Source organism: Dipodomys ordii, unplaced genomic scaffold (assembly GCF_000151885.1).
Source record: "Dipodomys ordii isolate 6190 unplaced genomic scaffold, Dord_2.0 Scaffold216, whole genome shotgun sequence".
NCBI lineage: Eukaryota > Metazoa > Chordata > Mammalia > Rodentia > Heteromyidae > Dipodomys > Dipodomys ordii.
Genome location: NW_012267432.1, coordinates 27,244 through 40,069, shown reverse-complemented (window position 1 = coordinate 40,069; position 12,826 = coordinate 27,244). Strand labels below are relative to the sequence as shown.

Below are 12,826 nucleotides of genomic sequence, written 5' to 3'. Positions count from 1 at the left end.
GCCCAAAGAAACATAGGTCCCATGGTTTCCCTGATTTGCAATAACTAGTACAATCAGAAATGGTCAGAAAAGTTGATGTTAGGCAAAATTAACTCCAAGATAAGGCTCTAATGTTTTTTCTTTCTTGCTAATATTTCTAACATATTTATAAGATGATTTCTTTGTTGCTTTGTATGTCCCTCCCCTACGGTATAACTCCTGTTTTCACTGTATTTGATGTTGGTATAATTTATGGAGGGAAAGGGAAAAAACAAATCGTTTAAATAGGGATACAGGTGGGCCCATTGAAACAATGAGATGTACAAGACATTATGTCAAAAAACGAACTTTCCAATATTGGTGCGGGGATGGGGAAAAGAAGGGGAGAGGATGGTGGGAGGGAAGTTGGGAAGGGATGGTAAGGGGAAACAAAGAAGGAGGCAACAATGCTTGATAAGAAATGTCCTCATGACCTTACCCATGTAATTGTAACCCTTCTGTATGGTATTTTCACAATAATAATAAAAACAAGAGCTGGGGGATATTTGCATAAACTGCATTTAGGGAACTATGCAGGAATTCTGAAGCATCAGGATCAGAGCCTGAAGGGTGTACCCAGCCCAAACAAGAAGAGCTGAAAAGGGCCAGGTCTCTGTTAGTATCTATTTGGGGTCCTTTGTGATTTATTATTCCATTTTGATTTTTAGTTAGTTTTATTTTAAGGTTAGCTTCATTAGTGTTTACAAATGTATAAGGATCCTCCATAAAGTCTTCCTCTGCCTAGCTTTTGATGTCAGCAAAATGGCTAGATCCCAAATGTGGAAAGAAATTCTGTAATGGGAGAGAACATCAACAAAGGTCACTGTGCCTAATTCATAATCTAAGACAGAAATTCCTCCATCCTTTATTCAGAGTTGAGGAAAAGTCTGTGGTAACTGTATAGTGTTAGAATAGGTACTTGATGTGATAGATTTGTTTTCTTTTGGCATGTGGATTAGGAACTTGAGAATGGGTGCCTACTAAATGATTCACCTCCAGGACTCGGAATTAACTTTTTTTAAGACCTAGGAGCTTGAGGAGGGCACGGCGGATCTCTTTAGTCTTAATACTATATATGATTGGGTTAAGCATGGGAGGCACAAAAAAGGTATATGTTGGCCATAAGAATGTGGACAGCAGGTGGGGCATGCTTCCCGAAGCGGTGTACCAGGGAGAGCCCCATCATGGGCACGAAGAACACCAGCACAGCACACAGATGGGAGGTACATGTCTGGAAGGCTCGTCGCTGCTCCTCTTGAGAGGCCAGGCCTGCCACTGTGTGCAGGATGAATCCATAAGACAGTGCAATGAGCACCAAGTCCAACATGACAGTGAACACCACCAGGCTCAGTCCATATAAGTTGTTGAAGGTGGTGTCTACACATGCCAGGTGTATCACTTCCTGGTGGAGGCAAAATGAATGGGAGAGGACCAGACATCCACAGTAGGGAAAGGCTTTCAGGAGGACAACAATAGGGATAAGGGTCACAGGACCCCGGAGGATGACACACAGGCTTGTCCTCATTACTCTCTGGACTGTGATAATGACTGAGTACCTCAAGGGGTGGCAGATGGCCACAAAACGGTCAAAGGACATGACCAGGAGAACTGTCGACTCCATGAAGGAAAACGAGTGAATGCAGAACATCTGGACTTGACAGGCTCCAAAGTAGATGTGATGGGAGTTGAACCAAAAGATCCGCAGAGTAGTAGGCAAGGTGGACACAGATAGCCCCAGGTCAGTGAAAGCCAACAAGGACAGAAGATAGTACATGGGTGTGTGCAGACGAAGGTTGGTCTTAATAATAACCAGAATGAGGCAGTTGCCTGAGATGGCCACCAGGTACATGAAGAAAAAGGGGATGAAAATCCAGTGTTGGATGGTTTCCAAACCAGGAAAGCCAGAGAGGTAGAACACGGGGCTAAAATGAGTAATGTTGGGTAAGATGATCCATTGAAGACTTAATGGATAATGGGCTACCATTCTGCAGAGATTGAGCTGGAAATAAATGGATGGTTCTGAGTATTAATTCTTCAGTGTCACTACTCTCTCCATCACCATAAGTAACATTATGATCATCAAATTTCCCCGGTTATTATTTACTACACTGTTGTCAATGCTATTCTCATTATGTCATTGAAAATCTCTTTGATAACACTATCCTCCCCAGGCTTGCCTCTACACTTCTAGTTCTTTCTTTTCTATGTCAGAATTCTTTGCTGGGTTATCATTAGTCTTCACCCCTTAGACATAGTTTTTCCCATCTTTGGCAATGTTGTTTCTATTATTTCTTCTCTCAGGCAATATCATCCATGCCCATAATTTTATTTTGCTATCCACGTATTAGTGAGAATCATGTACAAGCCTCCAGAACTTCTCTTTTGATTCCCAGATTCATATCTAGCAGCTTGCTAAGCATTTTTATCAATGTTTTGTTCTTATATCCGGATTTGAAGTTGGGGCCTCACATTACCACTTGGCTTGTTTGTTCAGCTGGCTTTTTACCACATGAGTTACATCTCCAGTCCAGCATTTTGCTGGTCCACTGTGATAGAGTGTCACATACTTTACCGCCTGGGATGTCTTTGAACCTCAGTTCTCCATCTGTCAGCATCCTTAGTAGCTAGAATTATAGGTGTGAACCATTGGGACCTATATTTGATGCTTTGTAATTACCTCATAGAAATCTCAAAACTTCCCATGTTCTATTTCCTTCTATTTCCCAGCAATGTTCCTGTTTATTTGTGTTGATAGTCTCAGTTGTTTCAGCCAAAATTAATGTTTTGTTCTCTGCTGGAGGTAAAACCCAGTGCTTGTACAAGCCAGGGAAATACTCTACCATTAAGCTATTTCCTCACCCCTAAATTAAGTTTTATGTTAGATTTCTCCATGTCACCACTCTAATGATCAATCAAGAATCAATCAACATATCCTGGGATTTCCATGAACCAAATACTTTGAGTCTGTTTAGTCATGTTATCTTTATGGATGTTGTCCTAATTCAGATTACTAATACTCCCTTCATTAATTCCAACAAATAGTGGTAACCCTCTTCTACTCAGTTATAATTAATAACTAAATTTGACTCAAAATACAAAGGGATTAAATTGATATGTAGGGCCCTGCTTTATCTCCTTTATTTTCTAATGTATCCAAGCATTTGTATTTTCATTCTTTCAGGATACGCTTTTCTTTTTCTTTGTATAGCTAACTTCTAATCACACTCACGTCTTAGCTAATGCATTGTCTTTTAGAAGACCTGTTTTATTTCCTCGTATTTAGGTAAGCCATCTCTACTGTGTGCTCTTACAGTTTATTATGCCTTTACCCTTTGACTTCTTTGATTTCATAAATACTTACAGGGCAAAGTTCATTTGTTACAGAAATAGAATAGAGACCAAGCAGCAATAGAGAGAAGTAGCGATCATATAGTACAATGCAAGGTGTTGTAGTGCTATAAAAATTGTAGATTAGTCAGGAAAGATTGCTCGAGGAGATGACTTAGAAGTAAGATTCCTGAACCTACAGGGCAAGTGTATGGATATTTTGGAGAACATTCTGACGAGGAGCAAGAAAATGGTCCTGGAGCAAAAAGAAAGAATAAAGGAAAGAAAGGAAGAGAGAGAAGGGGAGGGAGGAAGGAAAGAAGAAAAAGGAGGAATGGAGGGATGGAGGGAAGGAGAGAAGAAATGAAGGAAAGAGAAAGAGGAAGAAAGAAAAGAGAGAGAAAAGGAAAGACAAAGAAAGAAGAAAGAAAAAGGAAGGAAGAAGGAAGTAAGAGAGAGGGAATGAGAGAGTGAAAGAGAACACATGTTCATGGTTCTGTCTAGCTGCATGTGGAGTTGGCCCCAGCCACTTGATCCATGCCCCATTGTAGTCCCAGGGCTATCTGGAAAAGATGGACTCTATGATCCATTGCATTATTTCCAATCTTTCAATAGCTTCTCTCTACTGGAAGAAAAAAATCTATGCTGAGAGTTCCAGTTAAATAGGTCATACATGATTCTTATACTACATAAGACTTTACACAATCACCTACACTTCTTATAACTATAAATCATTTTATCCTTGCTTAAACAGGAGGAAACTATTTTATTTAATGCAAGTAACTGTCCCAAGGCCTTACAGTGAGCAAATGCCACCGGTGGTATTTAAGCCCATGTCTAGCTGATTCCAGAGTGTGGCTCTGAGGAAATGCAATCACCTCTCATAATCTGCATTTAGCCAGACTCCTTCTGCTTTAGCATCTCTCTTAATGCACCCCTTTTTCTTTCTAATCTAGTCAATCTATCTATATCATTTTGAGTTACCTGTACCTAGTTTTCTGCAATATCTTTTTTGTGTTCTCAGCAAAGAAACCCATTTTTCCAACAAGTAAATGCTTGACTTAGTACAAATATTTCCTCTTACAAATTTCACTTGACTTTCTTGCATAGAATTAGATAAATTCTTTTTCACACTTATGTCATTTAATTCTAATAATCATTAGCCATACCATTGTTTTTTATGTACCACCTTCCAAGTTAGCAGTATTAAGGCAAATTTTCTGTACCTCAATGTAGCCAGTGCATATCCTGCTGCTTCATCATGGCATATATATCTAAGATGCTATGCACACAAACTACTGAGTTAGAATCATTTTTATTAAAGGTATGTATGCAGCAGTTTTAAAGCATAATATATATTTAAATCAAAGCACACAGATACATTTTATATTTAGAAAACATTTCTAGTTATTATATTCTTATTTGTACAATAGTACAAATACAAATACATGCACTATAAATGATATATACTTTAGATATACTGATATAAATATGGTATGTATTATACATTATGAATATATTTTATATATTATAAATTCTAACTTATATACATTATATATATATATTATGCAGATACCTACACATTTATAAATAAGTATGAGGCTATAACATAAAAGTAGTACAAATTATATACATAAAATATAACATTAAATTATATATTTGTACTTTTTATGTCAGTACTGGGACTTGATCTTAGGGCCTGGGTATTGTTCCTGAGCTTTTGTGTTCAAGGCTAGTACTCTACCACTTGAGCCACAGTTCTACTTCTGCCTTTTTGGTGCTCAATTGGAAATAAGAGTCTCATGGACTTTCCTATCTGGGCTGGTTTCCAATTGTGTTCCTTAGATTTCAGCCTTCTGCGTAGCTAGGATTAGAGGCATGAGCCACCAGTGCCTGGTTTATTTATACATTTTGTACAACATACATGGTTGTATATTGCCTACATTATCTATCTGTATATTTAGAGATTCTCTTCACATACATATACTTACAACTTATTTTTAACACAACTTTTTTTTTCCAAAGCAACTCTATTGAATTTCTCTTAGAACTCTGTGGCCAAGGACATTGTCTACATATACTTTGTGTGAAAAATGAAATGAGCCATTGACTGGATGATGGGCTTACCTCTCCTTCTGAGTGGCTTTGCCTGGAGTTCTGTGCTCAGCTCTGTTCTCACTGGTATCTGGGTAGAAGAATGCTCAGGGAGCTGGATCTGGTGGAAGTGAGAATTCTACAGAGACAATGACAAGAGGAGGTTTATTCCTACTGAAAAGGAAGTTATTAGGACTTTCATCTGGCGACGGGATGAGCACCACTATTCCATCCCATTAAGAAACAGAGACGTTGGTCATTGGCCCTTAGTCATCTCTAATTACACTATACTAACAACACACAGCAGAGAAGCTGCTGAGGAGACCCAAGGAGCAGATTTAAGAAAAGAGGGATTTTAGTATACCATGATTAATTAACTTCATTTTTCTTATAAATATTCCCCTTCAATTTGGTATTTTTTAAAAAAATATACTATTGGTAGAGGCATTATTTCTTGTGTATAAGAAGATATGCAAATCTATGCAGAAACATGATTGCTGAGCTTGCAGACATGAAGAATTCCATGCCCCTCAATGGGTAGTGGAGCCTCTTTTTAGTTGTGTAGAGGAGCACTTTGTCAAGAAAAACAAGTAACAAACACCACCTAAGGGTTAGGAGAGAAAGAGCATGAGGTGGGGGAGGAGGAAGGATACATTCATATAAGGCTATTCAGACCTGTAGGCAGGAAACAATTAGAACAGAGACCACTTCCTTCCAGGCTCACTGTTCTTTTGAGGTACCCACGTATCTCCCTCCCCTGTTATATTTCGCCTCTTCTCTCTTCTTCCTCCCCCCTACACCACATACTCGTACACATTGGAGCCTGGCCTACAAGAAAACAGGGAGCACTCACCAGCAGCTGCTAATATTAAAAACATGAAGTGAAGTTTAAAAGTCTGTACTGTAAGCAGGGATTTTTTTAGAATGAAGGATAGGAATCTGGCTAGTTGCTGCAAAGGAAGAATTTATTCCCCAGTCTATGGTCAATAGAATGCTCTGGTTGGGATAATTTGAGCACAGAGAGTCCCCAGGGTGGAGCCCCCTGTGGACAGGAGCTGCTCACTGCTCCACCTGTTTCCCTTCACAGATTCTCTTGAAGGTGAAAAGCTGGGCAGGTCTTTGCAGGTTTTCAGATAAGCCTAAAGCAATCTTGCCCCTTTTGAGGCTCACATTTAGTAAAGAAGATAGATTGTTAAGTAGAATGTGTACAATAACATGAGTAGCCCACACTAGGAAAGAAGAGATGGTTTCTAAAAACTGGGGTGTGTGTGTGTGTGTGTGTGTGTGTGTGTCTGTGTGTGTGTGTGTGTAAGAGAGAGAGAAAGAGAGAGAGAGAATATGGAGACAACAAAACGATAGTTCTTAGTTCCATTTCTGTTGCCTTGAGTAATGCTGGAATCCAGCAGATATGAAATGGAGTGATTGTGGTGGGTGGTTGAGGTCATGCAATATTAGTAATTTAAGATGAATCATTTGGGTCTTCAGTCTGAATGTGTTAGATTTCATTACTAAAATAGCTGAATCCACTATGGACAGTCTCAGTGTAAACATGTGGTTTTTATGAACACACTAGTTGTTTTCCGTGCCTGTGATCAATTTTATGTTTTCAAATGTGCCTCTATGTGAATGCAAATGTGTGTATGTATGTATGTGTGAGTGAGAAAGACAGAAACAGACTAATAGACAGATAGATCACCTACTCTGATTTACAGAGGTCAAGTACAAATTGCATTTTGGGGACCTTCCATCTAGAATTGCTATCTAGCCCACTGAGCCAGGCTGGACAAGTCAGGGGATTCTGCAGAACTGAAAAGCAAGGTTAATGCACATTCTGTAATTTACTGAGCCACCAGGGGGAGGATTCAGCTCAAAAATGACCTTAGATTCAAGGCAACACCAAGGTCTCCATTCATAGATTCCCTTCATCCAATACCACCTTCCTATGCTGTCTGTGACTACCACACAGCTCTAAGAAGTGCCAGCCACCTCCTCTTCCCTTCAGAATGACGTCCTTGTCTCATATACACACAAACCAGACATACCTATACCCATGCAAACTCACATACAATCCTGAAATGGATAGAGACACAATTATTCTCTACTTGAAAATTCTGTCTGTTAAAAGCAATCATCTCATAGGACACAGATTTCTTTAGTCTGGTGACACTGACTGAGAGTTGAATCCCTACCTTGACAAACATGAAACCCTACCTCCAGGGCCTCCATGTTTCCAGATGCAGCCAGTCATTGCCTCCTCTGCCATGGAAAATGGATGCTAAGTCAACTCACTCTTTTCCCGATTCAAAGCCCAGGCTTCATGAAGTCTATTCTGTATGATTTTGTATGGTTTACATGGGTCTTGCAGCCTGAAAAGTTGATGCTGTTTACTTTTTCCTTCTTCCCTCCTCCCCTCACTCCCACATCTCTCTGGACACTGGTATCTGCATAAGCACAGACAGTCTAGACTATGGCTTTCAAACGTGGTGCAAATCGTAGAGTGTCTGCAAAGCAAGTGCAGATGCTGAGTTCAAACACCAGGGTTTGGAGGTGGAGGTGGGAGGGAGAGATTTAAGGAAACCTTGGAGATGTAGTCCTATGGAAGGTATTGACTCAAATAACACTTCACTGTATCATGTCCAGAAATCTAGATGCAAAGAACATCTGCTTCAGAAATTCTCAAGGCCCATTTGTGACTCTTTCCTCTTTTTTTTTTTTAACTTAGGACACATGAAGAGTACAAGGAGGCTGCATTGTGATGATTCCATAGATGGACATAGAATACTTTGAACAAGCTCACTCCTTCCCTTGCATTCCATTAATGCCTCCTTCTCCTTTTTCTTCAAACATGTTTGACAGGTTTCATCATCTATATCGGTGTGCACGTATGTATATAGCTATATATGTATGTATGTATGATGTATGTAAATATGCATGTATGTATGCCTCTATTTACACATATATAAAACATTCTTCAATCTTCTTCATTGTTAGCTCCCTTTTCTTTTCCCTTCTCCTCTACATCTTTACCTTTACAGGATTGGGATTTGGAAGTTTAAATCAGGGATCCTCAAGGTCTCTTCCTACAACCTGATTTGAAATCTATCCTCATCACCAAGAAGATGATTCAGTTTAGGAATCACATGGGGAACAAGAAGGGAAGAAGTGAAAGCGAGGATGGACTTTTTGCCCTGGCTTCTTTTTTTGTGACCACCCAAGACCTGTAGATTTCCACTCTACTTGAAGTCCATGTAAAACAGGGATCACAGAAGAACGTTCAATGACCCAGAATGATCATTTCCCTAACTCCTTTTAGAGCACAGGTTCTGCTAAAGACCTTATGGGCCCAGAACTCTGCTTTTTTTCATAGAATTAGCTCCACAAAGAGAAATGGAAATTCCTAGTCTTTCATTTTTCTTGGACATTTACTCAAAACTCTCCATCCCTTCTTTTCTACGTAAGGAAAGAGAAGGAAAGAGAAACGTGTGAAGGCTCAACATATGTATCTCTTTACAGCTTTATTAAATGTCTTGCTATCCTAATATCTGTTATGTTCATCTGATAAGAGTAGGCCCCAGGGCCCCTGGACCAAAAGGAAAACAAAGAAATGTGTCTTTTGATGTGGCTTAGATGGCTCTGAATACATTCTCAAGAGTACAAGACAAGGAAGAACTCGAATTTAAGGAGGTGTGATTCTGCTAAATGGTACTCAATTAATTTGGTCTTATCTTGGAAGACATAATCAGGCACAATAAGACAAACAGAAGAATCGATAGACACAGAATTTAAATTTAATCAATTAGTTTAATCAAATTATATTTCATTAAAAATCTATGTGGTGGCGAGTTCCATAGCATAGTAACAAGCAAGGCTTATGCTGTTCTTACATTTCCTAAATAACACTCTAGAAGCTACGATAGGAGAAATATATTTTACCTAAAATACAAACATACAGTCAAAATGAGTAAACCAAACATAAAGCACCATCCATTGGATGTATCACAAAAAATGATTTACTATCTTGGAAACTGCCCTAAGATATGATTTCATTCTTTTTTTAAGCCTTTACAGTTTCTGATAAATCCCAGACATTCTGTCATCTTTGATGACAAAGATTTGATGTAGCCAATGCAGGTTGCTTTGAACTGGCAGAAGCTGGAGATCAGATGTATCTACCTGGAAGCGAGTGCCTATTTACTCAATGACCTTTTATGTAACTCTAGCATTTCAGATCTGGGATTCTGTCCATCAGAAATTGCTTGATTGAATTTAAAGCTTCCCACAGAACCATAAAATCCTTCTTCCCAGTTTTAGGTAGTCCATGGAGTCAATTTTGAAAGCCATGTGTATGGCCAGGAAGACTTTCTCTTGTGGTCACCAGGGTTTCCATCTTCCTTTTCCCGTACAGATGGCCAGGAGTGTTTCCCTTCTGAAGAGCACTCTGCTTACCAGAACACTCCTCTCCTGTTACCCATAATGCATTTACAAATTAGACTTTTTATACCCCTTTGTTAAACAAAAATAATTATCTTCTGTTCATCAGTTTTTGAGGGCCAGCTCATTAAGAAAATGATTATTTGGACTAGGAATGTTAGCTTGGCTTTTAGGTTATTACATTCAAAATTATTGTCAGATAAAATTTTAACAAAATGGATCTTTTCTTTTTCTTTTTTGGATTTTTTCCCACAGATCAGTTTCTCCTAAAGTCATCCTGAATTGAGAGCAGGGTAAGGGTCATTTCTTTACTCAATGTGTTTTTCTAGAAACATTAGCTAGCTCAATATGAGCAAGAAAACTAGATGCATGGGCAAAGTTAAAAATGTCTTTCTCTCATGCATATGAGGCCTCAGGAAAATGATCGCATTAACTCAAATGTTGCTAGCTATGCCACAGGCTCACCAAACTATGAATTATCTAGGAAAAAGAGTTTTCACCAGTGTAAGCTCTTAAGATATGTGCTAAATGTTGTGTATATATTATGACCTATAAAAAGAAATGGCCAAGAGAAGATGATACGCTAAGTGACAGAGAAATGGGTTGATTTCCATTGAAATGCCTACACAGCTATCAGCTTGCTCAGGTTGCAAGAGTTATTTCTCTTAGCACAATGAATCAATCATACTCTAGAGCAAGGCAAAGAAAACAAGCGCCGTATCCCACTCTGAATCTGTTTGGTTTTAATGCTGTAGATAACAGGGTTCATGAAAGGGGGGAAGAGGAAGTAGATGTAGCTCATAGTGATATGGACCACATGAGGAACATGCTTGCCAAACCTATGAATAAACGTTAGGCCAACTACAGTGATGTAGAAGACCAGGATGCAGCAGATATGGGAGACACATGTGTTGAGGGCCTTGGCTCGTTCCTCTCTAGAAGCAATGCCCATGACCGTCTTGAGAATCAAAATATAGGAGAAAAAGATAATGAGAAAGTCCAACAGGCCCATAGCAAATACAACCACCACTGGGTAGACTTGATTGAAGGTGATGTCTGCACAAGCGAGCTTGATGACATCTTGGTGCAGACAGAAAGCATGGGAGAGGATGCGGGATCGACAGTAGGGAAACCAGTGCAGCCGAATGATTATTGGCATAATTGACAGACAGGCCCTTGTCAACACTCCCACCCCAATTTTAATTACCTGCATGTCAGTAAGGATGGAGGTATATCTTAAGGGGTTTCGAATGGCAATGAAACGGTCGTAGGCCATGGCAAGCAAGACACCGGATTCCACAATAGAAAGAGTATGGATGAAATAGGCCTGAGAGAAGCAAGCTCCATAGCCAATCTCTCTGTTATTTAACCACAGAACACTCAGCACCGTAGGCATTGTGGTCAAGGTCACTCCAAGATCTGTCGCTGCCAACATAGCTAAAAAATAGTACATGGGCTCATGAAGGTTAGTGTCATCCCTAATGAGAAAGAGAAGGGTGCCATTGCCAAGAAGGATGGAGATGTAGGTCATCAACAGTGGGAGGGAGATCCAGTGATGGGCCTTCTCCAGGCCTGGGAAGCCAGTAAGCAGGAATACAGATGGAGTGGTGTTGAGCCACATAGCTGAACTGCAACCCAGAAAATATTCCTCTCAGGCAATGCAGTAGAAATGAGTTCTGTAGATGTTACTCATCCAGCTTGCTACCCATTCATAAGATGTTCACTGGTCCTGACTTACAGAAATAGCAAGGATGGTGGTTTAGTCATTCCTTAGAGATTCCTAGACAGAATGGGATTCATAAAACCAACTCTACCTAGTGTTCAAGGATTAGTATATGTCAGGTTGTTAGAAAATACTCTGGAGATACAGAAATGTGTACAAAGTAGTTCTTGATGTTTCTGTAGATCCTATATTGTAGATATAAGAAAGGACAAAGTAATCATCATTCAATAATGCTATCATAGTGTTGGACTTAAAGGGTGATTTTCATAGGATTTCTTGCGTTGATGGCTGGCATTGAGGAGAGATATAATGGCTTCCCAGAGTATGTGACACCTAAAAGTTCAAGAAGATTTTAATCGGTGTTGGAAGAATAGGTCTGAACATTCTACAACTGAATAACTTTGGCTTAAGGTGGGAAGAGGGTAGGGGGAATGGGGTGGGAAGGGGAAACAGAGGAGGAGGCAACAATGCTTGATAAGAAATGTACTCATTACCTTGCCCATGTAATTGTAACCCCTTTGTACAGTATTTTCACAATAATAGTATAAAAGAATAACATTAATAAATCGAGGGGTGACATTGATTCAGATGCTTTGCATTCATAAGCTGCTTTGTTGAAGGGCAATTCCTTTCTACAATTACTTAAAGATAACAAAAATATAATAATAAATATATGAACAAATAAAAGGGAATTTTAGGGATTGATTTCTATGCAAACCGTCTGGGGAGAGTAAGACGGAAAGGGTGACATTACTCAAGAGGCCCTGTACTCATAAATGGACGTGTTGAATTAAACACGCCTTGTCCAACCACTTAAAGGTAATGCAAACAGTTTATACAAATACAGAATGGATACAGATAGAGATTTGAGGGGGGTTACCATATGACATGGCTCACTTATATGTGTATGTGTCCATAATCAAAAGCAGAGTCATATATTAGTTATTGATGAACTTAAACTCCGGATTCCATAATATGGGTATAAAGGTGAGCAATTAAGAAGAGGTTTTTACGTGAACAGAACCAGGGGAGATTTGCATTCATCTAGTTGGAGAAGTAAAAGTAGAAATGGATTAATGAGGCAAATTTAGAGGACACCGGATTCGCCCTGAGAGGTGTCAAGTGGTCCAATTTTCTTGGGAAGCTCCTGAGACATGTGAAGTCTCCAGGGATTGGTCACTGACGGTGGCAGTGTCATCTGTTCAGCAGAGGGTGTCTCTGGGGGCAAAGCCA

General features: G+C 39.5%; 2 protein-coding genes across 2 annotated transcripts; both read right to left on the bottom strand.

Annotated features, from left to right (window-relative positions):
* Positions 1–1,102: 1,102 nt before the first annotated feature.
* On the bottom strand, positions 1,103–2,002 carry LOC106000373 (olfactory receptor 51M1). The gene has a single exon (XM_013035628.1). It carries the CDS (start codon positions 2,000–2,002, stop codon positions 1,103–1,105), a length of 900 nt encoding a protein of 299 aa, XP_012891082.1.
* An 8,550-nt stretch (positions 2,003–10,552) lies between these two features.
* Positions 10,553–11,491, bottom strand: LOC106000369 (olfactory receptor 51B6). Its single transcript, XM_013035624.1, has one exon. The coding sequence runs from the start codon at positions 11,489–11,491 to the stop codon at positions 10,553–10,555; it is 939 nt and encodes a 312-aa protein (XP_012891078.1).
* Between the last annotated feature and the right edge of the window lie 1,335 nt (positions 11,492–12,826).

Coding starts and splice junctions, on each gene's coding strand:
- LOC106000373 (XM_013035628.1), bottom strand. CDS start 2,002: ATGGTAGCCCATTATCCATTAAGTCTTCAATGGATCATCTTACCCAAC.
- LOC106000369 (XM_013035624.1), bottom strand. CDS start 11,491: ATGTGGCTCAACACCACTCCATCTGTATTCCTGCTTACTGGCTTCCCA.